This window comes from Sinocyclocheilus anshuiensis, unplaced genomic scaffold (genome assembly GCF_001515605.1).
Source record: "Sinocyclocheilus anshuiensis isolate Anshui unplaced genomic scaffold, SAMN03320099.WGS_v1.1 scaffold1393, whole genome shotgun sequence".
Taxonomy (NCBI): Eukaryota; Metazoa; Chordata; class Actinopteri; order Cypriniformes; family Cyprinidae; genus Sinocyclocheilus; species Sinocyclocheilus anshuiensis.
Genome location: NW_015548343.1, coordinates 759,582 through 786,479, shown reverse-complemented (window position 1 = coordinate 786,479; position 26,898 = coordinate 759,582). Strand labels below are relative to the sequence as shown.

General features: G+C 36.3%; 3 protein-coding genes across 5 annotated transcripts in view; 2 read left to right on the top strand and 1 right to left on the bottom strand.

The window, feature by feature from the left end:
- The window catches only part of LOC107656630 (translocon-associated protein subunit beta), a 6,391-nt gene extending 2,144 nt beyond the window's left edge, over window positions 1-4,247 (top strand). Inside the window, exons 4-6 of the mRNA XM_016444552.1 lie at window positions 3,300-3,408; window positions 3,587-3,664; window positions 3,764-4,247. Coding sequence (XP_016300038.1) covers window positions 3,300-3,408; window positions 3,587-3,664; window positions 3,764-3,874 — 298 coding nt within the window. The 3' untranslated portion in view covers window positions 3,875-4,247. The remainder of the gene's footprint in view (window positions 1-3,299; window positions 3,409-3,586; window positions 3,665-3,763) is intronic.
- On the bottom strand, window positions 4,151-13,293 carry LOC107656629 (SH2 domain-containing protein 2A-like). Its single transcript, XM_016444551.1, has 10 exons — window positions 13,196-13,293; window positions 11,833-12,035; window positions 9,601-9,776; window positions 9,365-9,454; window positions 7,981-8,047; window positions 7,172-7,282; window positions 6,767-7,039; window positions 5,413-5,743; window positions 5,062-5,210; window positions 4,151-4,966 (listed from the first exon to the last, which is right to left on the bottom strand). The coding sequence occupies exons 1-10, from the start codon at window positions 13,221-13,223 to the stop codon at window positions 4,811-4,813; spliced, it is 1,584 nt and encodes a 527-aa protein (XP_016300037.1). The 5' UTR covers window positions 13,224-13,293; the 3' UTR covers window positions 4,151-4,810.
- Window positions 13,294-15,925: 2,632 nt separating this feature from the next.
- Window positions 15,926-26,898, top strand: part of LOC107656625 (death-associated protein kinase 2-like) — a 20,313-nt gene continuing 9,340 nt past the window's right edge. Inside the window, exons 1-6 of one of the 3 annotated variants that reach the window (XM_016444542.1) lie at window positions 15,970-15,989; window positions 17,741-17,776; window positions 23,326-23,496; window positions 24,927-25,148; window positions 25,606-25,744; window positions 26,306-26,435. In XM_016444542.1, coding sequence (XP_016300028.1) covers window positions 23,435-23,496; window positions 24,927-25,148; window positions 25,606-25,744; window positions 26,306-26,435 — 553 coding nt within the window. In that variant the 5' untranslated portion in view covers window positions 15,970-15,989; window positions 17,741-17,776; window positions 23,326-23,434. Of the gene's footprint in view, window positions 15,990-16,160; window positions 16,181-17,740; window positions 17,777-23,325; window positions 23,497-24,926; window positions 25,149-25,605; window positions 25,745-26,305; window positions 26,436-26,898 lie in introns of those variants that run through there. The other 2 variants (XM_016444541.1, XM_016444543.1) reach the window with 2 other exon arrangements.

Below are 26,898 nucleotides of genomic sequence, written 5' to 3'. Positions count from 1 at the left end.
TCAGGACCCCTGATGCACGGAAGAAAATGAAATTGTCTGTTTGCATGATTCTGAGCTCATCCGCTCTTAGTAGCTGCTGAGATCTGGGTGGGGTTTGCTGTTCATGTGGGAGCAGGGGGCTTTTTTTTACTCTACAGCTGTGCTTGAGAACAGTCACCCCTAATGCCGCAGACCTCGGAGTGCCGATTGATTGGAGGAATATGGGACTGTGTTTCGGTGTCTGGTGCCATGGCACCTCGCTCAGCCCTGCTCTCAGCTGATTGGGTTTCTGACCCAGTTTCAGCCCCCCATTTGTAGCATAGAGGCCAATTCCTAATAGGGCTGTTAAAAGTGTCTGCGCCCCCTTCTGCCCTCAGCACTTAGGAATGCATCGGTCCCAAAGCAATCCGTTTTTAAGTCACACACGATGCTCCCTGGGGCAAACGCTGGACACGCAACTCTCATTTACAAAAGGCATTGCCCACATTTAAGCATTAATACCGCACAGTCTTGTAGCATGTTTCAACTGTATCGTTTCCATCATGTTCACAGCAGCTTGAACTAATTGGAAATGACAGACCAACTGTGAGCATTAAACCTTTATATGCTGCTGTATCATTAGTTTAGTCAGCTGAACTCAACAAATGCTCGAGATATATTTAGTGCAATATTTATATCTTACACTTTAGTTTCCATTGGATACAAATAAGTCTGATCATAGAGAAATGTTTATCCCAAAGACGGCACGCAGAGGAAGATATTACAGCTCTTTTATAGTTTTCATTGCTGATGTTAGTATCTTGCATTGTTTTTATTTTTTAACTAAAACAATTAAAAGTCAAAAGATTTTGCCTTGGCAACTAACTGAAATAGGTTTAGGCTTAAGTACTAAAATTACTAAAACTAAAACCATTAAAAATAAATTAAACCTAAATAAATAGTTCCCCCCAAAACTATTAAAAATGACATATAATATAGAACTGAGATCATTTGATATTAATGGAATTTGATGAAAAATATTTCAATTCATATAGAGATTTTTGAGATCAATTAAAGTTAATATATTGCATTTTCTTATTTGTAACTCAAACTAAAACTATTAAAAGTACATTTTAAGTGAAATTAAGCTGAAATAAAATTTTAATATTAAAAAGAAAAAGTAAGACAACTTGTTATCTATCTGAAATAAAATAAGCTCAGGTTTAAGTACTAAAACTGATCAAACTAAAACAAATAAGAATAAAGCTAATAGAAATGTTAAAGAATTCCTAAATAGAAATGTTAAATACTAACGAAAATGACAAAAGTATTAAAAAAAATAAACATCTCATCAAATAGAATAGTAAATAATACTAAAATAACACTGGTATTTTGGCAACTGAGCAGTTTCAGGTCTCTTCTAAACTTCATCAAAAGTCTTATTTGTATCTCATTACTGTTTCAAAGAAACAACCGAGACATTATCTCTCATTTGTGATTTTGATTTAATGTGTTTTTTCCGTCGACCCTCACGTTCAAGAAGTGAAACTGTGGCCAGAAGCTGAAGCCAGACTGGGACTGGGATTTTCTGCTAGCTTTTCATGCGACATTTCCATCCAGATCCATTGAGGGAACTGTTCACTGTGTTTTTGTGGCAGTACATTATGGTTTCAGAGGTGAAATTCTTCCACATTTAAGGGTCAGCGAGCACGTATGCCATATAACACATATTGTGCATGAAACTATGTGTATGTATGTTATTCAGAGGCAATGGTCATCCATGGTTAAAACAGACTTCACATAATGACGTCCAGTCCAGTAAACAAATGAACTCCTCCTGGCATTCTGTGATGATCTGGATTAATGAAAATTTTCACAGACCTGTGTTTGATTGATTTGTTGACTTGAAGAATGAAATCTCATTTCCTTTGGATCGAGTCAACACCCAATATACTGTAGACTCAGCACAGACGTTATAAAATTCAGGAAATGACACGGTGATTCATACAGTCTGTAAAGTCTGATCTTGGGTCCCGCTGAGAAATGACGATCTGTAATATGTTTATTTAAGTCGGTGATGTTATGCTGAATGTCGTGTCCCGTCTGGTTCGTGTGCGTATGTTCACTCTCTCTATGTTGTCCTGCAGCTGGTGTTTGAGGCCCTTCACAGTCAGGAGCCCAGGGGTTACGTTGTGGGATGGATCATCGCCATCAGCCTCCTCGTGGGAATCCTCATCTTCCTGCTGCTGGCGGTGCTGCTCTGGAAGGTAGCGCTTCAGACAGACACATGTTCCTTGATCAGCATCCTTGTTGCTTCTGGAGCAGCGTTCGGGTTGGCACTGGATTTAGGGGCTTGAACAACATTCTTATTAGCCTAGGAGTACGTTAGGATTAGATTTAGGGTTGGCAAGAACGCAGCAACCATTATAACGCGTTTAGAAATGTCACCACCCACACTTTTTGGGAAATAATCATCATCATATTTTGAGTTTCATAATCGTATTTTGAGTTTCGGTCATTGTACAAAGAAAAAATAGGTGCTGTCCACATATTGTAAAACAAGCAGAAGCATCTACTGTAGAAACCATTAGGGCTGGGCAGTAAAGAATAATTATTATTATTTTTTTATTTTTTTATTTATGATAGAAATGATGACAGAAACATATTACTATTGTATAATAAAATGTACTTTTCGAAGTAATAATAATAATATTAAAACATTACATTGTGTTATTATTATGAATATTATTATTACTTTTAAAAGTACATTTTACTGAAAAATATTAATATATTTCTGCCATAATTTAATCAATTTACAATATCAGTAAAGTAGTAGTAATAATAATAATAATGATGATTATTATTATTATTATTATTACTGCTAATACTATTAAATCATTGCATTTTATTATTAGCATTATAATTACTTTGAGAATAATTATTATTTTAAGGATTATCATATAACCAAGATATATGTATTATGTATATGTATATATTTATATTTATGTGTGTGTGTGTAGATATAGATAGATAGATGCCTGGATCTTTAGTATATGTATATGTATATATGTATATGTATATATTTATATTTATGTGTGTGTGTGTAGATATAGATAGATAGATGCCACTCATCTGGATCTTTACATTGTTTAGGGGCATTTTTAAGTCCGATGTGGACTCGCATCCTTGTTTAAACACTGTAATCCTGTTTAAATTTAAATCAATCAATTTTATCTTTACTGATAGCACTTAACATCATCAGTACTGTATCAGACAGTCAGGATGCTTTATTTACTTTTGTTCTTCAGTAGATTGTGTTCCTTAACTCTTCCTCTCTTCAGTGCTAGTAATGTTTCTCACACAGTGGTTCTGCGGCCTCTGAAAGCTGGATACTTCAACTTCACCTCTGCTTCCGTTAGTTATCTGACCCAGGAGGGTGGACAGGTCGTGGTAAGTGGAATCCTACGATACCTTTCATGTACACAGTCAGTATAAGTAAATAGTTTTTTTTCCTGTGCCTCGTTAGCCATTATATATAACATTTTGTAAAATGTTTTATGATTACAGTATATGTAAATGTAGTTATTGGCTGTTAGCTAAGACTTTTCTCGTTCTTTGCATCTCTTAGGTTGGTTACACAAGTGCTCCAGGTCAGGGAGGCATTCTGGCCCAAAGGGAGTTTGACAGACGCTTTTCTCCACATTATGTAAGTGCTTTAATCTGGAAAATGGTGTAAAATGCCCTTTAATATATCATAGCCTGTGCAGTTATATTGAAATCTAATCTCTGTTTTTCCATCTAAAAGCTGGACTGGGCAGCTTTTGGTGTCATGACCCTTCCCTCCATTGGCATTCCTCTGCTCTTGTGGTACTCCAGCAAGAGGAAGTACGACTCCCAGAAGAGCAAAAAGAACTGAGTAATCTAATACAGGATAAAAACAGATCAGGGATCATTGTGGTAATGGAAGGAGGGAGGAATGGAAGTGCATTATGGTGGGCAGGAGTTGAGAATTTTTTTTTTTTTTAGTAAATTAATTACCCACATTGGGGTAAATGGTCAGTGAATTAATCTGCTTTTATGTGAGGTTGGTCTTCATCAGAAATTGAGGAATAAGCATCAAGTAGGAGGATCACCAACTGCTTTTGACATTAAAGTGGCCATTCCAGGGTGGATTCAGGTGAACCATCTTTTATTTTTTTTGTAATGATTGTCAAATGCTAAACAGAACTGTACAGTCCTTCATGATCAACGTGGGGCTTGTTTGTGGAAATAAAAGAGGGATTTATAGAGATCCTCTCATTGTGCGTCTGGTCACTCACTGAAATATGCTTTCATCTGTGTGTCTGCTTTCTTGTTCTGTGATGTTCTTCTCATGTAGTGATTAGTGCATTCTTAGTCTTTTATGGCAATATCATCTTTCTATCAGCTAAATAATCAGCGAAGTAATTCAGTGAAAAAGCTAGTTATATTATGGCTATCAATTCACTGAAACAAACAAAATCAGTGGCTTTTAATCTGAATAAATATATTTGATTAAAGTGATTATTTAATTATGGAATTATTTGCTGCGCAATTACAACTTTGAGTGATTCCACACAAAAAAAAAAATTATATCCAGGTTCAATTTAAATGATAAACCGATAAACATGCCTACATCCTCCATGGGGAGGTCACTATTAACAAGCCTTATAAATGTATATACAGGTTATAAGCAATGTAATGTTATAGTACACATATCCTAATATTTATTACTATGCTTTTTTTTTTTCTTTTTTTTTATTGTCATACAGAGTGTTTATAAAGGAAATACGCTTTTGGTGAATTCAGAGGTCTATACTGTACAATCGTGAGGTCAGCGTTTGGGGTTTGGTGGGGGCAGACATGCTCTAGAGCTGGTTGGTCTTTCTGGAATCTGCTCATATATGGAGCTGGAGGAAGCATTCAGGTTTGGCTGCTCTAAATGATGAAAACCTGAGTGTTGAGTCATCATTGGGGACACACCAAAACTCTGAGGGAAAAATCATAAAATTTAGCATTTTTATAAGACTGAGCACTATGTACTACACAGAATATCACTCATAAAATATTCTCATGGATATTTACCTGCCCATTGAGCTCTGGTCGTAAAGGACCATGAGCAGATCTTGGGGGTGGTCTAAGAGGAAGACTAGGCCCGGGTCTTGGTACAGCATAGCCTTCTTGGGCACCCTTGATGTTCACCTCTGAATACAGATGATTCTTTGGAAGGTTCACTGAAGAAAAGGTCAAAACAGCAAATAATGTACCAAATAAGTATTTATATGTTTTATATACTATATATTATTTTAGTGACTATTTAGTGCATGGTTCTTTTGAAACCAATTCAAATAATTCTTATATTTGAACTCCAGACAGAAAATGTTAAAAACTAGCAAGTCCTGAGCAAGTTTGATGCTTGTTTTCCTCGTTTCTCACCTTCATCCACTGCCGCCTGCCTCCTCCACCCCACAGCATAGCAGTCAATCTCTTCTGGACGACTGCGTGTGTGTGGAGTTTCTTCATAAGTGTGCATGGGCTCCAGTTTCCAGTATTTCGGGTCTGCTGTTGTGTCAAAGTTTGGGATGGATGGAGTGGTAATGGCTGCTGTCACTCCCTGGAGGTCAGGTTGGGCACTGAAATTGGGGGTATTTTCTGATACTGCTCTGGGGGGTTTGTTAACTCGAGCATACGGGACATCCACAGGAGAAGCTTGATCCCCTGTTAGATTAAGATTTGAGGGTCTTTCAGCAACCTCAGAAGTGCCATTCTAGAGGGAGGAAAAGTAGTATTAAAGAAGTATGTCCTGTTAGTGTATAATATTTATAATATGACATTAAACACTTAAACAAAAAAAATCATAATTAAACTTTACCCTTACGAAAATTAACCATGGATTTTTTTATTTTTTACCATTTGTATAACCACAGTTTTACTACAAACACCATGGTTAAACTATGGTTAGTGTAGCAAAACCATGGTTAATCTGTGGTTACCCTGGTTTAACTATTGTAACCATGTTTTTGGTTTGTAGTAAAACCATGGTTAATTTTCGTAAGGATAAGCTTTGAGTAAGATGAAACAAGGCAACAGAAGCTTTGTCCAGAAGTTTTGTTATCTAGTAAATGTGAGCTGTTTTTGGCATTAGATAACTTCCCTTTAGAAGTATTACCGGTAATTAAAATAATCTGTTGCGTCGGGATTCGGATTAGCCGCGTGGTTTTTGATTTACTAAAATTAATCGATTAAAATTAATCATTGGTTCGTAAATCAGACTACAAAGCACACGTAGCATGTTTGTCTGTTCGTGCATTCTGCGATGACAACTCGACAAAAAGATGTTTTTCTTGGCATTATGTTACCGTACACGGTCTTGTTACTGCATCACACATAATATACATATGAAGGTCGTGAATAATCGAAAAAAAAATCTCTATTGACCGAGTAAAATTCGCCACCTTGTTGCTAGAATATTCTTAGAGGATGCTATAGCCTACCTGTTGAGGTAAGAGAATTTTAGCTTGTTGCTATGCAGTCTTTACAGTGTTCTGCGTGGTTGCTAGGATATAACTAGGTGGTTTGTAGGGTGTGAGGGTGCTTACTAGTCAAAAGAGGCAAGAGAGAGTGTTCAACAAAGAGGCCTTGATGATATTCTTGTCCACAGATATGACTTTGAATTAAGTCTATGGGATTTTTTAATCAGTTTCATTATCCCTCAAAGTGTAATACAAGAAATGTGAGAGAAAAAAAATGAGATTTAGCTTTTTGCTTTCATTGTCTGTAATTTACTCACTTCTAATCCAGGAGGCGCTGTTTCAGTTCCATACTTGCATTCTGGCAGTGAGTGAGTCTTTTTTAATGGCTTTCTCACGGCTGCATACTGCACAGACTCGTCTGTAGCAGAAGTGGTCTGTTTGGAGGGGTTTGTGGGTAATGAGTTCAGAACAGCTGGACCGATAGCCATGGGCAGTTTTGTCTGCTCCTCTTGATCTATTGCTTTTCCATTTCTCTCTTCTTCCCCGTCCTTCACCCTCCACCTATTAATTTCCGCAAAACCCCCATCAGGCTAGATAGCAAGAAAAAATTACAGGATATGAAGTGAGATGACTGGAAAATCATATGTAAAATCATCTTTAATATCTCCCTTTCTGTATTAAAAATCATAAAGATTTGCTAGGGGAAAAAAATGTTTGTGTACCTGCATGCAAGGCACAGTCAACATCTCATTAAAGGGCCCCACAGGATTATGGGTGTAGTAGCTGATTAGGTCGTCCAGGCTTCTATGACGGCTGTGTTCTCCAGCAATAAGATATACACTACCAGGTGATCCACACTCATCCTCTTCAATTATGAAATGACGACACCGGTCTTCTCCTCTGGGGTTTTTAATTAATTTGTTATTTAGTGAGTGAGATTACAGATTTTGAAAATATGTACAATGACACCAAATGTAGCTGAACACACTATAGCCTAAATGCCATTGCATTAGATAACAAAATATCTTACTTCTATAAGATATACTAGTATTTTGCTGGTATACTAGTATATTAAAATCAACAGTAGCACACAGTTCAAGGAAAATTTCTTATGTTTAGGTTTTAAATGATAAAGCAATAGGTAAAGTTTTGCAAAAAGTATTGCAATTGCAAAAATGGCTCATTAAAGGGAAGTTAGTTTTGAGAAAAGGCCCAGTAGCCCCTCACTGCAGAACAAAGATCCAGGATCTCTTACTTTTAATTGGCTAAGAAATAAAATACACTGCTGGACATGGACAATAACCAATCATTTGTCTTCTATAATATTGTCTAGGGGGTGGAGATGGGTAGGTTTAGGTCAGGGGTCTGCAACCTTCAACGTCAAAAGAGCCATTTTGGCCCCTTTTCCACCGAATAAAATTCACATGGAACCACAACATATTTGATCCCCAAATAAAGATAACATGGCATATAGCTAAACTGTTATATTCAGTTATGTTACAGGGCATGGGGAGTAGCAATCATTTCTAAGATATACACTACCAGGTGATCCACACTCATCCTCTTCAATTATGAAATGACGACACCGGTCTTCTCCTCTGGGGTTTTTAATTAATTTGTTATTTAGTGAGTGAGATTACAGATTTTGAAAATATGTACAATGACACCAAATGTAGCTGAACACACTATAGCCTAAATGCCATTGCATTAGATAACAAAATATCTTACTTCTATAAGATATACTAGTATTTTGCTGGTATACTAGTATATTAAAATCAACAGTAGCACACAGTTCAAGGAAAATTTCTTATGTTTAGGTTTTAAATGATAAAGCAATAGGTAAAGTTTTGCAAAAAGTATTGCAATTGCAAAAATGGCTCATTAAAGGGAAGTTAGTTTTGAGAAAAGGCCCAGTAGCCCCTCACTGCAGAACAAAGATCCAGGGGGCGGGGTTGGATCCACATCTAGGGGGTGGAGATGGGTAGGTTTAGGTCAGGGGTCTGCAACCTTCAACGTCAAAAGAGCCATTTTGGCCCCTTTTCCACCGAATAAAATTCACATGGAACCACAACATATTTGATCCCCAAATAAAGATGCCGACCCCTGGTTTAGGTATATGTAAGGTGGGAGGAGTTTGATCTGGATCCAACCTTGCCCCCTGGATCTTGTGTTCTGCAATGAGGGCCATCTCAAAAGGCACAACATCATTTGTGTGCAGATTACACTTGATTTGATATTTTGTTGTACACAACAATTGACAGGCTGTCTGTCGGTCACATTTTTTACTCTTCATCTGTGTGATGAGGGTGACTCTTCCTACAGCTTGAAGAAATATGTATGTCTTTATGAGTTGTTTAAATCATTTACTTTACTGATTTGTTTAAACACTGACTCAATCAGGAACAAAAGTGACTGTTTTATTACTGAGTCATTGAATCAATCACACAACCAATTTGATTGAACTCTGATACATTCAGAAACAAAACACCACTATTGTATGTTGCACAATGGTCGATTTTGCTTATTAACTTTTTGTATACTGAACAATTTTTTAATCCAACACCACATTTTAAAGGCCCATTTACACCAAGGATAGTAACTGTAACAACACATTTTTATACTCATTATAGAGTTTTTATACAGTTTCTAAACAGTTTTAAAATATGATAATAGGGAAGTCCAGCGATAACAGTAATGCAGAACAATATGTTTGGAATCCACCTTAAAGAGCTCAAGCATTTAAAGTGGCAGGTGACAAAACTGCAGCATACACTTATAATAAACAGAACATTATCTTGAATTGGTGTGAACGCTAGGCTAATTGTTCTAGTTATCTTTAAAGTTATCATTTTTAGTGTGAACAGGCCATAAGAATGACATTTTAAGAATGTTTTTTTGTGTTCAAAATAAAGTACCTGTAAGACAGCACAAAGCCGATCTTTGACTCGCTGAGCCTCAACAGGAAACTGCCTTGTGGCTTATCCTGCAGCAGCTGTTCCGCTTCCCTGAGAGAGTGAGAAAGACAGGTTGTGTGAAAATGTAAACCAAATACATGTATTTGACACTGTTTCACATCTGCATGTGTGAAACTTTGCTTGTGCACCTGTTTTTCTGTTATGTTTTTGGAAGAATATTTAGATGTGGCTGTAACCTGCGTGTAGCAAAACCATGGAGCCAGCAGGGGAGAGGCTGTCCGGGCCTGTGCAGTCGAGGCAGCTGCGTTCTTTCAAACCACAGCAGAGTGTGAGCGCGCAGAGATGGAGTCAGAGCCTCCAGGGGCCTCACGGGACCCAAAACCAGAGCAGGATCTATTCGTTTCACTGTCGTCTTTTACATAGAGAATCCAAGTAGGATGTAATTTAGATATAATATATAATATAATATAGCTTAAATACATTTTAAAATATATATTAAAAATATTTAAAAAGACAAAAAAATATTTGACACGTGCCTTCACAATATTACAATGTAAAATGTTTTCATGGTATACTAGTAGGCTATACTGTGTAAATATAAACTACAAAAATGAACATGGAAATAGGGGTTATGTGCAACAGACTTCCGTATTCTGTTAACCGGGTCTCGTTGCTTCCGGTTCAAGCATTTTGCATATGCTTTGTTAAATATGAAGCAGTTTTACTCAAGATGACTTCAAAGTAGATACCAATGATGATCATAACCAATGTCCATCACATATGTGACCCTGGACCACAAAACCTGTCTTAAGTCGCTGGGGTATATTTGTAGCAATAGCCAAAAATACATTGTATTGGTCAAAATTATTGATTTTTCTTTTATGCCAAAATTCATTAGGATATTAAGTACAGATCATGTTCCATGAATATATTTTGCAAAAAATAAAAGTACATTTCCTACTGTAAATATATTAAAACTTAATTTTTGATTAGTAATATGCATTGCTAAGAACTTCATTAGGACAATTTTAAAGGTGATTTTCTCAGTATTTTGATTTTTTTGCACCCTCAGATTCCAGATTTTCAAATAGTTGTATCTCGGCCAAATATTGTCCTATCCTAACAAACCATACATCAATGGAAATGTTATTTATTCAGCTTTCAGATTATGTATAAATCTCAATTTCGAATAGACCCTTATGACTGTTTTTGTGGTCCAGGTTCACATGTGGACTGATATCTAAAAGTTTTATTTTTATTCTTTTCACTAACATTTACATATAAAAAATTATTAAAACGTAAACAATAAAAATAGCTAGCTAGTTTAACTGATTATCTTAAAAGTCCATAGATATCACTATTATTTAACACGGCTGTTAACAGGCTCTCCGACAAGCGGAAGCGTTGAGACCTGTTTTCCGGGTTTGGTCAGGTGACGTTCGACATATAGGGTATGTAGACTTGAGTATTAAAAAATATATATATATTTTAAGATAATGTGAAAAATTTAAATCAGCTTGAAGTGATTTTGAAAATGATTTCAAAAGCCCCCACAAGATGTGTAAATAATATTTACAGGGCAGATCACTCTGGTTAAGCGATCGTGTCACATTAAACATCTCATGAAATCTAACCAGCTACTTTCTCATGGATTATTTCAGAATGCTTTAAAATATTGTATATAATAAATTTGGCCTAAAAAATTCAAAGCTTTGTCAGTTTTGACTTTGTTGTTGGTCGAACTGACCAACCTGCTAGCAAATGGCTGCAATATAACAAAGAGTGAAAAATTGAAGGGGGTCTGATGACTTTCGGTACCCACTGTATGTAGACTTGAGTATTAAAAAATATATATATATTTTAAGATAATGTGAAAAATTTAAATCAGCTTGAAGTGATTTTGAAAATGATTTCAAAAGCCCCCACAAGATGTGTAAATAATATTTACAGGGCAGATCACTCTGGTTAAGCGATCGTGTCACATTAAACATCTCATGAAATCTAACCAGCTACTTTCTCATGGATTATTTCAGAATGCTTTAAAATATTGTATATAATAAATTTGGCCTAAAAAATTCAAAGCTTTGTCAGTTTTGACTTTGTTGTTGGTCGAACTGACCAACCTGCTATTTCTTTGCTTCAAACGGCTCTTTAGAGAGAATGTAGAACAGGTGAACCGCTGATAGAAGTGTTTTTGTTTTGTGGAAATTGTAGCGTATGCGCATTTTAACTTTGAGGACATTAGAAGGTTTTTCAGACGATTATATTGTATAATAATACATTGTATATATATGTGTGTGTGTGTAATCATACTATCTTACAGGCTTAAACCATTAGGCCTATTTGAATTCAATATTTTGATTTGGGTATTGAATTCAATATTTGGGTTTTTTTAAAGTTATTTTTTGGAACAGAGCTCTGCAGACTTTTTAAGTCATGGTTACACATCTATTACTTGACAGATTCACCTCATTTTCCTTCTGATGTCCCTGGTTTAGTTGCTCCATCCCTTGTTGTGCTGTGGGACGACACTTTATGCTCCTTCGGGGTTTTACGGGAGGTTTCTTGGTTGTGGGATGATTCTCTGGAGCTACAGATGGACGGGGCTTTGGTCTCGGGTAATGGACAGGAAGAGCGCTCGATCGCTCTTCTCTCTGCTGAGATTCAGCACCTGTACAGAAATCAAATGAATCCTCCTAAATTTGATCGTTAAAGCCAGGGGTGCCCAAACTCGGTCCTGGAGGGCCGGTGTCCTGCAGAGTTTAGCTCCAACTTGCCTCAACACACCTGCCTTCAAGTTTCTAGTATGCCTAGTAAGAGCTTGATTAGCTGGTTCAGGTGTGTTTAATTGGGGTTGGAGCTAAACTCTTCAGGACACCGGCCCTCCAGGACCGAGTTTGGGCACCCTGGTTAAAACAAACAATATTGAAACACTTATCAATAGTAAATGAAAGATGGATGTGATTTAATTTCAATTTAATATGCTAAAATATTCTCTTCTAGTGCCTTCAACCTTCGATCGGACTATTATTTGCCTTTTGAATGTATTAATCTTTAAATACATTCAGATGTTTAATATTAACTTGTAGATGTGAGTATCTAAATATCAGATGTCAGTGTGCAAGATTTAGAAGTTGAGATACAGTTAGAACCACACCAGTAGAGTCAGGCTCAAAATAACCCTGAACGGAAATGTCACGTTCTCTACAAGCACGTCAGCAACACAGAACATTCTAGATACCAAACAATCAACAAAACAATAATGTTACAAATATTAAAGGCTCTGTGTAACACTAATGCTGTGTTGAAAGATTATGGTATAGCCATGCAGTCAGAATCAGTTGTGTTTGAGAATTATAGTATAGTAAGGAGTAGATTATCATGTAGATTTGTGTTGTCATTTTATACTACACAAAGTCTAGGACATTTCTGTTTTTTAAACTAACTCCCAATTCTATATTAATGCTAGATTGCCTATAATCTATTTTAACACATTAAAACAAAATAAGCACAGCTTGAGCACCATATAGCTTCATTCTGACAGTAAATATAACCTGAAAAATATATTTATTTTCACAAAATGATACATGAAATAAGTATAACCTTGTCAAAATAACAGCTATATCTGACATTCTAATAAATATGGACATTTTAAGATTTTAAAAGAAAGCATTTCCAGTCGTCAGTGTACCGTCAGAAGAAGCAAGTAAACACAACTTATCTTAAAACCATCAGGTTGTGTTTTGTTTATTTTTTGTAATAAAACACATTTGATTTCTACCTTAGAAAGAATTATTATGTAAGTTCAAAAGGTGTTGAGAGATAGCTGACCTTTAATCTTTTGGTAGTCAAAGTCCATGCTCAAGTGCAGAGTGTAAAATGTTACCTCTTCCTGTCTGTTCTTGAGTGTTTCTGCCTCATCCTGTTTAAATGCATGTGTGAGTGAGAGAGAAAGAGAGCGGAAAAGGTCACAGGCAAAGAACTGATAGTGAACTGTGGGTGATTGTGTGCCGATTTCATTTTGAAACTTCTTGTGAATATTCAACTGATGTAGGCCTACTAACGCTCAAATAAACAACCTAACAATTTGCACTGATTTTCAAAATTTGCCGTGCACTGGGGAAAAAAAAAATTAGTGTAGAAGCAAAATTGCATCAGAAATTGATAGTAAATTTCACAAACAGTTACAAAGGAACAGAAAGTAACACATCGAATTAAATGTGAGCTTTTGAAGTAGAGAAACTGTAGTTGTATTTTCTTTTAAAACATATTACAATAATCGTTTGTTTATTTATTTATAATTTTTACAGTGTGCCACAATTTATGGATTTTTTTAATCATTTGAACTACAAGTACACAATTACCAAATTCTTTAAAACAAATGCTTTGAAAAGATATGCATTAACATAACTTGCGAAAATGATATGTAAAAGTGGAGGTCCTCCTAAAATTATTCACTTTTTAATCATAATATCATGTTACTGCAGTTTTATTGAGTTTCTGTAGATTTTTTTAATGTTTTTTAATGTCTGTCTATAAAACAAAACTCATGCTGTTTAAAACTATCTTTAGAATGTTTCCCTCTTCAACACAAATTGTAAACATCTAAATGTGTGTCTATGTATCCTGTATCTATGTGCATGTGCTTTTTATGTATGTTTATTTTTAAGCACAGTGAGAGTGTTGTTAGGGTGTGTTTGTGTGAGAGAGAGAGAGAAGAGGCAGTTGCGTCACATGACTTGCTCACCACACAGGATGAGAAACAATGACCACAATGAACAAGAGAGGTGAGAAAAATAGAAAGAGATGACAAAAGAGGTATACAAATGGTGAGCAAAGTACTGTGCCCAATACCCACAAGCTTTACTTTAACATTTCTTTATAATGCATTGGGATACACAATGAGATTTCTTCTTTGTCTTTCTTCCTCGCTGTTTTTTCTGTATTTTATTTAGGCCCATATTATTATAATGTTATTATGATGTTATTATTTAAATTATTTAAAAAAATAACATTATGATGTTATTTTTGTGAACTCGTATCTTTAGTCCAAAATAATTCTCAAATGAATTCTTATTTAACAACATGTTTTACTTTTGTGTCCATTGTCTTTTATTTGTTTATTTATTTATTCTCTTTCCAAAATAATTACTAACAGGACAGTTACAGAGCACCTCCACTAGATGGCGCACGTACGTTAACATTCAGAATGAAATTCGGCACGAGACGGGAATGAAAATTACCTGTCATTCGTTAGGCTCGACAATAGCCACTCATAAGTCATGCATACCAAACTATATACAACGGTTTTATTTAACGTGATTGTCATGCACATTTTTCCCTCTTTCTATGTGTTCCACTTCCTTTTAATCTGATTCAAAACGTCTGTTTCAAAAATGTGTTGGTTAAATAAGAACAGCTGTCCAGCCATTAGATCTGAGCTGAGTCCACTTTAATTCTTGCCTGCACTATTACAGTCACCTTAAGTAATTCTCTGAAAATTGTCCGACTTGTTTCTCCTGCTTAAATGCACAAACGAGTCCTTTTTTTTCTGCTGCAGAAATGCATCATTTTAGCCTCAATCTCTCAACCGTGAATTCCAGAGGTTTATGGAGCTGCAGAGAGAGAGTTACCTATGATACATCCACCCCCGTTTTTCATGAGGTGTGCTGCGGCAAGCAGGTTTAACATTTAGTGCTTAAAACTAACGCGTAGGCTATGTTACAAATGTATTTTTAATTACATCTAAGTAATCCAATGGCAACCAATATATTGTTGAGTGTTACTAGTAACTATTAGATGGTAGTACTTGTTTGCAAGTGAATATTTGTTCCAGTAGTAGGTCAAATAGTTTTTGTAGTAAAAAGTGGTTCACATTTTCAGTTTAACTTGTAAATATTTATTAGAAGCTGATCCTTATTCCTTTGCTAGTCACTTTTTTAGTGGATACGTTATTTTTGTGGATAAGTACCTGTTCCAGTATTACTAGTAAATAATACTATTTGTTTGTATAAATTCCGTGAGCGTGTGGTTCAGATATTCTCTTGCAACTATGTAGGCTATTCCTATTGCTGATTCCCATTCCAGTTTTTACTAGAATTAGGCTAATTACTACAACTTATTATTTAATTTTAATTGAGTTACTTGTAACTGTAATAAATAGTTACTGTTATTTATTCAGGATTATTGAATAGCATACTGGTACCTATTTATAGACACTCATATCTTTCCCAACTGCTCTATTAAAGAATAGCTACTACCTAATGCATGGTTACTACTAGTAAAATTAGAATAAGTGCCAGCTGAAATCAAAATATATAATGATGTGACATAAATGTGATTAGTTGGTATCTGAGTTCCACATATGTTTGGATTATATAGTAGTCACTATAGTTGTTTTAGTAGGATTAGTAAGATGGATTGCTTACTATAAATTTTAAGAAGTTAGTTACAAAAAGTGTTAGTGTTGAGGCGTAGGCCTAGTGTTAAAACGGCTTGCCACATGCGTGCACTCACTGTACAGACGTGGTCAACATGAGCGTTTCCTCATTTCAGTACTAGCGCGTCCGCAGCCAGAGGAGCTCGTCCGTCAAACAGACACGACTTCATGACGGATCTATGCCAGGTACGTCCCATAATTCAACCGATTCTTCAGGTTACAGGGGATTTTACATTGAATAGGCTCTTCTATATGAAAAAAGGGAGATACGAGAAAATAAAACTTGAACATATGTCGCAGTGCATGATAGAAGTTACAAGGAAATGGACATTCATTTAATCGTTGCATCGCGATCGTGACACTTCGGGGCTTCCTAGGTGCGTAGCTCAGAAACACTCGCAGTGGAATATTGAACAGACACGACGCGCGAGAATGAGACACGAACAAGTTTCCACACGCAGGTTTCGTTCGTGTTCTGCACACACAGAGTCGACAGGAGACGTTCGATTTGGTTATATTTGTTAAATTATTATGTGATTTCGTTTCATCGCATGTGGGATTTTCTATCATTGTCAGACCAAAGCAAAACGGAGCAAAAAGCAAAAACTGCAGTTTAAACGTTAACTTTCTTTCATTCACATTCTCTTTCAAGGTTTGTCAAGACTGCTTCAGTGTAAAAACCCTGTGTGAGTTTCAAAACTGCCAATGACTTTATTACGTTGTTTAAAATAAAATAACCAAGCAAGATTGTTGCATAGTTAGTGATATATAAGTGGTTATCACCAAGACCTAACTACCAGGGTCTGGCTAACAAACCACAAACCTCCCAGGCCCTGAGGGTAAACAATTAGACCTGATCTTTCCTCTGGATTTAGGGTTTTTATTAAAAAAAACAAAAAAAAAAACAAGAGATGCAATTTTATTTTGTCCATATTTGGTTTGCAGCGCATGGATTTAGCTGAAAGGCGCATTGGAAAGGCGTTACTGATTGCATGTGTAATTTTGTCCTCACATTGTAAAAGAAGTTGTCAGGTAACCTATGTGATTCATATGATAACATCTAGTTAACTGCTTTTATTCAAGTCAAAACTGTATTTTAACATGACTCAATCAGCCTAACGTCAAGTTATATGTATGTGCTTGTGGTGGGTTTCCTGGAAGCTTGTGCTAGAACAAAAAAATGGCATAAAAATAAAAAAAATTCTTGGTTTTGTCAATTCTTATACCTTGTTTTCCTCATTTATATTGTTGTAGGGGAGAATCTGTAGCTCTAAGACTAAAATAAAATCAAGGATGTGGTCATTATTTTGGGGCGTTTTATGGTTGGAGATATGATCCTAGATTTAGCAGGCAGTTTTCAGACTTTGGAATTGCTCTTCAAGTTGTTTCTTTGAGGGAATGAAAGCGAGCTCATGCTCAAATTTCAGAATTCACTCACTTGAACTCGCACATTGTCACACATTTGACTCAGCTGAATTTACAAAATAAAGTACCTAACATAATGTGATGGAAGATAAGCTCTATCCTTATAGTGTATGTACCTTTTAAGCTAAAATATTGCAAAATGCAGTAATGATGCAAAAATGACAACACAAGCTGAAACAAATTGTTGAGCATAGTTTTACTGGATATGAGTGTGTAATTTGACACCGCTGAGTGAGTGTTGCTCCAATTAAGCAAAAGGGGAGTTTTTTGTTTTGCAATGAAGGCTATTGTTCTGCTCTTTGGCTTTTCCCCTGGTATTTTACTGTAGGAAGCTGAAGTGAGATGGGTGGGGTGATATTTTGGAATAGCTGTTCTGTTCCCTCTATAACACAGTTGATGTGCACTTTAAACAACGCAACTGACGTGCAAGCTAAACACTTTGAATGTCCAGTGTGCTCTGTAAACTTCAGTTTGGCACACAGAAATATAAGCTGTTGTCTTTATCATCACAGAGCAATGCAGATGGATTCAAGAACATGAGATGTGTGGTATGATTGCATGTGTGTATGGTGTGTGTCTTCTAGATACAAATGTTTGATTGTATCTGTTATGTAAAATAACTTTTTTTCAAAAGTCACTCCCTTGCTTGTTTTTTCTCTTTCAGCTTCTAAGCACTGAGCTCTGGTTGGCCGACTGGCTGCTTCAGACACTGTTAGACTTTGATCAAACACTTTTTTTCTAAAGAAAATGTGTTTGGTTTGTTTCTGTGTGAAACTAACAGCCACAATGCTAGACAGCTGCTTGCTAGGGTATGGTTATTTCGTTGCTATAGGGTATTCTGGGTGGTTGCTAGAATGCACTGTGTGTTTGCTATAGGGCATTTATGGGTGATTGCTAGGATGTTCTGATTGCTATGGCATTGCTGGGTGGTTGCTAGGGTGTTCTGTGTGTTTGCAAGGGCATTGCTGGGGGATTGCTAGGGCATTCTGTGTGTTTGCAAGGGCATTGTTTGGTGGTTGCTAGGATGTTCTGACTGCTAGGGCATTGCTGGGTGGTTGCTAGGGTGTTCTGGTTGCTAGAGTATTGCTAGGTTTGTTAAGGTGTTTTAGTTGTTGGTAGGGCAATGCTATGTGGTAGCTATGGCCAGTGGCGCCTTAAGATAACCAAAGGCCCCTGGGCTACAGCATTACAGTAGGCCCCCCGACCCCAGAAAACCTTCTTTTTTTTGTTTAAGCTTCCTAACAATAATTGGTCAAATTTAGTTTTTTTTTTGTCTTGTTAATATGCCAGTTAACATTCACAACACTGTTCTGCGTAAAATGTGAATATAAGCAAATATGCAAATTAACTCTTTGCCACAAGGTGGCGCTTGTGGAACAGCAGAATTATATAGCCATTACATAAACACTACGTTATTACGGGCATTATACGGGGGTAATATGAAAGGAAAATGCCATCAAAACTTTCCTGGCTGAAATGTGAGTTTACAGGTATGATTTAAACACCATAAACCACACAAAATATTCATTATTCATCATCAGTAGATCAAAACAACATGGTATGTTGGCATAAATGTGGGTTATTTGGTGATTGCTAACTGCGTTTTTATTTTGAAACATGACATGCTCACGTTGAATTAGTTAAATCACAGTCGTATAAAGTTTAATGATCGCATTTAAGCAATAGGACAATTCCTATTTTTCCATCCCCGGATTTAAAATGGAGACTTTGAGACCCGTATTTAAAATTGACACTATTTATGGGACACAGATGACACAAAGATTACATCCAACCAAGTTACTGAACTCTCACTGTATGACGTTACAGAACGTTGTCCGGTCCAGTTCCTTTCACACAGCAGTGTTGTGTTTCTGTTAATCTGCGTGTTGACATATAGATACTCTCGTGCTGCGGTTATTTACTAGCGAATGCATTGTACATTCCACTTACAGTATATCGATGGAACACATGTAGCATACCAACTATACAAACTGTGGGGGGAACCTAAACTGAGCCATTCACTATATAGCAGTGGTTCTCAAAGTCTACATTCAAAGGTCCAAATCTGAATTTTCATCAGTGTCAAAGGTCCGGACTGGAACAATTGGTTATTACAAAACTTGTTTTGAATAAACATACATAACATGCATAACAAATAAGCATTAATTAAAAAAAATAAATAAAGCGCCCTTTGCATTGAAAATACATTTATGCAAAAGTGCAAAAGTGTCAGCAATTGAGGTCGACCGACAAGGGGTTTTCTCTGGCCGATGCAGATATTTAAAAATCAGGGCAGCCGATGGCTGATATATGATGCTGATTTTTTTGGCCGATATGTTTGGCCGATTTTCTTCCCCCCCTTTATCTCATAAAAGAGAGTTTGAGTAAATGATTACTGCAGGGCACAAGATGGTAATAGTAGTAGTAGTAGTAGCCTAATTCAGAGTAATAATACATGGCTCAAAACTTAAGCACCTTCTCAAAACAGCTCTGTAGCATGCTTTTTGTTTATGTTTGCTGACAGACACCAGTTTCCCACAGACTTGCAAATGCAAATTCATTATCTGCCAGCAGGAGGTGCTGCTGGAGCAGGAGATATAGCGGTTTCCCCGGTAATGGCTGTAATCAAATAAGCGCTACTTTATCAGGCATTACAGGAAAGACGTTGGCAGTCTTATGAGGCAATGACTTTGCAGGCAGCGTTTTTGCACGAAGGCACCTCATGAAACTTATTTCGGACAGGCTTCTGAGGCAGCGTAACGGTTTAATGATCTACAACAAAATAGAACGAGTTTTGATGATAACTAAACAAATATTTAATTATTATAATACTGATTTCTCGCTAGAAATAACATCAAAAGTGCAAAAAGTTAGTCAGAAACATACATTTACACACAAACTGACCACCAAACGCAACTTTCAGACGCCATCTTTATTTTTTTATCCCAACCGTCATGGAATGGAACGCACAGGATTGTGGGATATCAAAGGCAGCGAAGGATACATCTATGCTGCCTTCAAAAATAGATCAGAAGAAGGTACCTCCGGAGACAGGAAGTGAAGCAGAATTTGTATTCGGACGTGCCTTGATGCCTTGATGCCTTGAAATGCTGCCTCCGAAGGCAGCATTTTAGAGCTTTCGGACGCAGTCGAAATTAAAATGACATCGAAGCTTTTCTGAAGATGGTTGGTTCTTTTCAAAGATACATTCATAAAAACACCTGCGCTGCATTTTAATTTTGAAATGTGCAGTGCTCAGTTTATTCAACGAAGTATAAGCCTTTTGGAAAATCTATTTGTGGCGGTCAGTTTTGATATTGTGACAGGCCGCCACAAATAACTCAATGTATAGGAAACACTGGACACTGCTAGAAGTCAAATGGCCATAATCTAAGTGATAACAAAAATTGAAAGAAAAAAAATGACTCATATTATTTGAAATGTCATATTATCTGGATGTCATGACAACAAATGTCATGAAGGAAAAGTTTCAGTATCTCGCCTTTGCTTTCATTTCGGACCATCTCCAAAAAGACATAAAAAAAAAAACTAAACAAATGATTTATAAATTTAACATGCGTTTATCAAAGTAGGACATATATTAGTGCTCTTGAAATACGAAATGAAGGCGGGTCCGGATTGAATTCCCTCCGGGTCCGGATCCGGACCGGAGTCCAGACTTTGAGAAGCACTGCTATACTACAACCAGGGCATCGCTAAAAATGAGTGTGTGAGTTTGTTTACAGAACGCTGTTGTCAATGCTGCAAACTCCCATATAAATAATGATTCAAAAAATATAATTTCCCTGCAGCCCGTGGGCCCTCTTTCCAGTGTAGGCCCCTGGGCTTCAGCCCCTTGAAGCCCGTGCATTAATGCGCCCCTGGCTATGGCTATATTGTACATCTCTGTGTTGTTGCAAGGGCATTGCTGGGTGGTTGCTAGGCATTACTATATGGCTGCTAGGGTGTTCTCGCTGTTTGCTAGGGCATTGCTGGGTGGTTGCTAGTGTGTTCTGGGTGGTTGCTATGACATTGCTAGGGTTTTTTTTTTTTTTTCGTGCCGGGGATTCATTTAATCACTGCTAGGGTCCTCTAAATGGTTGCTAGGGTATTCTGGTGGGTTGCTATGGCATTATTAAGGTTTTTATTTTTGTTGCAGGGGCATTGCTATATGGTTGCTAGGATATTATGGATGGTTACTAGGGCATTTCAGGTGGTTGCTAGGGCATTGCTAGTGCATTTGTATAGAGACAGAGCGACACGCATCATAATCTGAAAACCATGCCCACCGGGGGGAAAAACAATCCAACGCTCTCCATTGACTTTCTATTGTGGGAAGCTGCCTCATCATTTCTGACTTATAACAAAAAACAGAGCAATGCCTAAAAGCTGCTATGTGACAAGGTGGAGGGAAACGTAATCGGCGACAAGACCATTCATTATTTTTAACCATGTCAAAGGATTATTTCATATTTCCATGAAATGGAATGTTTTATCACATTACCACCCTGTGTGAATCTGAGAGGAGGAGATATATTAAGAAACTAAATTTAATTGGTCTATGTCAGTGCCCCTTTTCCTAACCGTCCTTTTGTTTGAGAAATGATCCAACTGAACGGCCCAACGTGAAATACCCCAACATCTACAACTAATTGTTTCCTAAACGCTTGTTTTTTGGGGGGTCGACAGCTTATAAAATCGTAGTTCTGGGTTTTTTAGCTTGTTTACTGTACACCTTGTCACATAGCAGCTTTTAGGCATTGCTCTGTTATTTGTTATAAGTCAGAAATGACAAGGAGGCAGCCCCCCCAGTGTGGCCGTGGCCTAAATGCGCTCTGTCTCTATATGGTTGTTAGGATACTCTGGGTGGTTGCTAGGGTGTTCTTTGTCAGGGCATTGCTATATGGTTGCTAGGGTGTTTTGCTTTGTTGCTATGGCATTTCAAAGTGATTGCTAGAGCATTCTGGGTCGTTACTCTGGGTTGCTAGGGCATTGTTAAAGTGTTCTTGATTGTTGTTGCCAGGGCTTTACTATATGGTAGCCAGGGTGTTCTGGCTTTTATAGGGTTCTAGGGCATTTATAGGGTTGTTGTTGCTAGTGTGATCTGGATGGTTGTCAAGAGTGAAGTTTGCTACTTCAGATCTGGAGTTTGTTTTTTTAAATATAAGAAATAATAATAGTGATGCTCCTCTCAGCAGTCTATGAGAGAGAGTCTACTTGTGCACTTAAGTGTTAGAATTAGTGTTTGTTCACCTTAGATGCAACAGATTTGTCCAGCTTGTATTCAAATCAGACAAACTGCCATTTGCAGTTGCTCTCAATGCCATATTTTTTGCATTCACAGCACATTTACATTATTTACATCAATTACAATGCAATGTGAAATAATCCACCTCCAGTATCACACCATTTATACTTATAACTCACATTTTCTTCTCTGAAATGGATAAATGATAGATTATATGGGTAGACAGGCAGATGGATAGACATGCTAAAACAAGACCTTGTTTGTCTTGTCACTCCATAAATAATCTTTCTCCTCCCAACTCCTCCTCATTCATTTTCTCATTTCTTCCTCCCCTGGTGACAAACCGTGTTAGCCATTGAAAACTAATTACACCACAACTCAATGTGGGGAATGGGCTCATTATTTAAGAATGCATTAATATAATCATGGAAGGGTAACTAAGGTCTTGGCAGTTTCTCACACTATGTTCATGCTCTGTATTGCACATTGTGACCTAATGGGTTGTCCACACTTGGTTGAAGTTTAAAGGACTGTCTTGTTTACGTCTGTTCGAAATGCTAGAGCATTTAGTCCAACATTCTTTCTCATGTGTGTAGTTCTGGCTTATCAGATGGTTTTGGATTCCAGATGTTCACCCTTTGGGGACTCGTAAATGATTTCCAGATATCTCTCCTTTTCTGTTCCCAGCTAGTATGGTTGTGCTGTCAGAGCAGCCTTTAAAGGCATAAAAGGCTTACTTAATGTAAATGATTGTGCAAGCTTAGTTAAATTCTTATAGAAATGCTTTCTGTTTGTTTGGAGTTCTGTTCAACCGAAATAGGCCACTTACTACAATCCTGTGTTTTTTAGGTGTGGACCTAATGCTTACCCCAGTATGAGCACTATACAGTAGCCCATAGCTTTCCTTTGGACATTGACAGACAGAGGACACTGAAGAGACAGAGAGAGAGACAGCAGCATGGCTGTATTCAAGCTGGATAATGTTGAAGATCTTTATGAGATTGGAAGTGTTTTGGGAAGGTAAAGAGATGCACAATTTATTTTCTCTTTTATTCTCTTTCCTGAAGAAAAAAAAATATATATCAGATGACAGTACCATGGTATGTACTACTGTTCAAAAGTAATTGAGATTATTTTTTTATTTTTTTTAAAGAAATGTATACTTTTATTCAGCATGGATCCATTCTGCAAAACATTGTTACAGAAAAAAATGTCATTCAAATAAATATTGTTCTTTTGAGCTTTCTGCTCAGTGAAGAATTCTGAAAAAAGCAGCAAAGCTGTGTTCAAGATTGATCATAATAAAATATTTATTGAGAACCAAATCAGCATATTAGAATGATTTCTAAAGAATCATGTGACACTAAAGACTGGAGTAATGATGCTGAAAATAATTACATAATACATAATAAATTACATTTTAAAATATATATTTAAATAAGATAAAATACAACTTTTACATTGTAAGAATTTCACAGTTCTATTGTATTTTTACCGGATTAGCTTAGCATAAGAGAGTTCTTTCAAAAACTTTAAAAACTCTTATGCCGACACAAAATTTTGAAAGGTTATGTATATCAAAATATTAATTATCTTTAATATAATATAATATAAAAAAACAATATGATCATTTTCACATTGCCATTTAAATAGTATTTTAGAGGCACTTAAAATAATATTTTGGTATTAACATGGCAACACAACCCTCTACATTGCGAGTAAATCACTCGCATATGCGACTAAATCTTCACTCTGGGCGACTAAATGATGTCTAATATTAGCCAATGGCTAATAAATTCTCAGATTTTACTCGCCAGTGTGTGAGTTGGAGGCTGAGTATAAGTTTAGCACAGATATATTTTCACTCGCCAAACACTCTGACTGAGCGCTTCAGAGTTTCACTCTCCATCAAGCGATCTGTGCTAGAAAAAAAAGAAACACACATAAGTTCATTGTTATATATATATATATATATATATATATATATATAAAGTATAGAATTTCAGTCTGGCGAGTAAACAAAAAAATTTACTAGCCAATGGCGATTCAATTGCCAAGGTGTCCGTAGAGGGTTGCAACATTTCCAAAATATCTATTTTGTCAAACAAATGAGTTACGTTTTTTTATGTCGTTTTATTGGTTCATTATTACATTAAAATGTGCCATAATAAATTATTATTATTATGCTAAAAATCAATACAAATAATCAATAAAATAAAGAATCTAAAATAAATTAACAAATAAAAAAAATGAAAATTAAAATAATTTACAATGCCATATATACTAAATATTTATATTATACGGTAGGTTCACTATAGTATACATGCATTGTACCGTATATAAGATAATCTGTTTTAACCCCTTTTTTGGAACTTACATAGTTAAACAACTTCCTAGGTCTTATTTTAACACTTATCTCCATTTATTCTGTCTATTGCCGTCTATCCTAGTGGTCACTTTGGGCAGGTGCATGAGGTGCGGGAACGGGCCACTGACGTTCTGTGGGCGGGGAAATTCCTAAAGCTGAAGAAAGGTGCAGGAAGCAGGTTGGGCCTGGAGAGGAAGAGTGTGGAGAAGGAGGTGGAGATCCTACAGAGCCTTCAGCATCAAAACATCATGGCTCTCAAAGATGTTTTCGAGAGCAGGGCAGAGGTGGTCCTCATCGTTGAGCTGTGAGTATGTGTTTGTTTTTCTGAGATTAAAAAAACTTGGAGGAAACACACCTGAATGAATGTGATGAGTGATAGATAGAGATAGGAGGAAGAATCAACAGAAAGTTATGATATGATTAATATTAAAGAAATGTTCATATTTCACCTAAAAATAAAAAGTAAAAAAAAATCTAAAATATATTTTACATTACGTCTCTTTTTAAATTAACCTTTTTTTCATGACAATTATACATGTCCCCCCCAAATTCACATCACTATAATGCAAAAAATCTGGAAAATTGATTAAAAAAATTAAATCAGTATAAATTCAACTGAATTACAGTTGCACTTTACAATTTAAATACTATATTTAATAATAATAAAAAATGTTGCATTACATGAGAATAAGAGTTTTTCTTTGTTCTTTGATCTATGGTTCATTCTTCTTTCTTGTTGATCTTATCTTTTTTCTATATAGCATAAAGGGTGGCGAGCTCTTTGATTTCATCGCTGAGAAAGAGAACCTCACAGAGACGGAAGCCATTGAGTTCATGAAGCAGATTCTGGAAGGTGTCTGCTACATGCACCAAAAAACCGTTGCTCATTTTGACCTGAAGGTAGGAAGGATGCCCATCTTTCTGCTAGCCTCCATCTAAATAAGTCAGAAAAGCGAACCAATCAACCACATGAACAGTTTCAAATGGCCTTCGAAAGTTAATTTTAACTCTGTGTAGCAAGCATGTCACTTCCTATAAAGATTTAAACCCGGTAATGAGGATGTAGATTGTGTACCTTTCTCACCCAAGCTGTCACCTCTGACCAAAATGAATTTGACACTTCGAACACAACAGTATTTATTCAGAAAAAAGGACAAATATATTGATTTTGTTCACATTGTGGAAATGCCCTAAATCCACTATATTTATTCAAAATATCTGTAATATTTATTTATATCTTTGTCATCAAACCTTACTGAGCTTCTTAAAGAAACCATACCAGCATTTTACTGACCTAAAAACCTGTGTAGAAAAATAACTTGGTTAGGGTTAGATAAATTTCAACACAAGTTTAAAAAATGTATAACCTAATAAACTAAACATATAATTTACAATAAAAATCAGTAACCTTCTTGTGTATAAGGCAAAATACATGTTCTTTTCTTCCTTCTTGTTCTTCAGCCGGAAAATATCATGTTGTCTGACAAACACGCTCCCAATCCAGACATCAAGATCATTGATTTTGGCATGGCTCATCGCTTTATTCAAGGAGAAGAGTATAAGAGTTTAGGTGGAACCCCTCAGTATATTGGTGAGTGGTTCAGTCTGTGTGGTTTGGGTTCAAGTGAATGTGTTCATTTAAAGGCCATAAACCTACGCAAATATGCAAATGCAGACCTGAATGCTTGTCCAATACCACAAGCATGAGATATGCACTACTATTGAGGTCAGAATTTAAGAAGATTTTTTTTTTTTTGCTCAACCAAGGCTACATTTATTTGATCCAAAATATTGTGAAGTAACTGTTTTCTATTTAAAGGGTCACATGATGCTATTTTAAAGATCATTATTTTGTGTATTTGGTGTAACAGAATATGTTGACATGCTTTAATGTTCAAAAAACACATTATTTTTCAAATACTGTACATTATTGTAGGTCCTCTATGCCCCGCCTCTCTCAAACGCGTCGTTTTCAACAAAGCCCCTTCCTTTGACAAGCGCAGTCTGCTCTGATTGGCCAGCTGACCCAGTGCATTGTGATTGGCCGAACACCA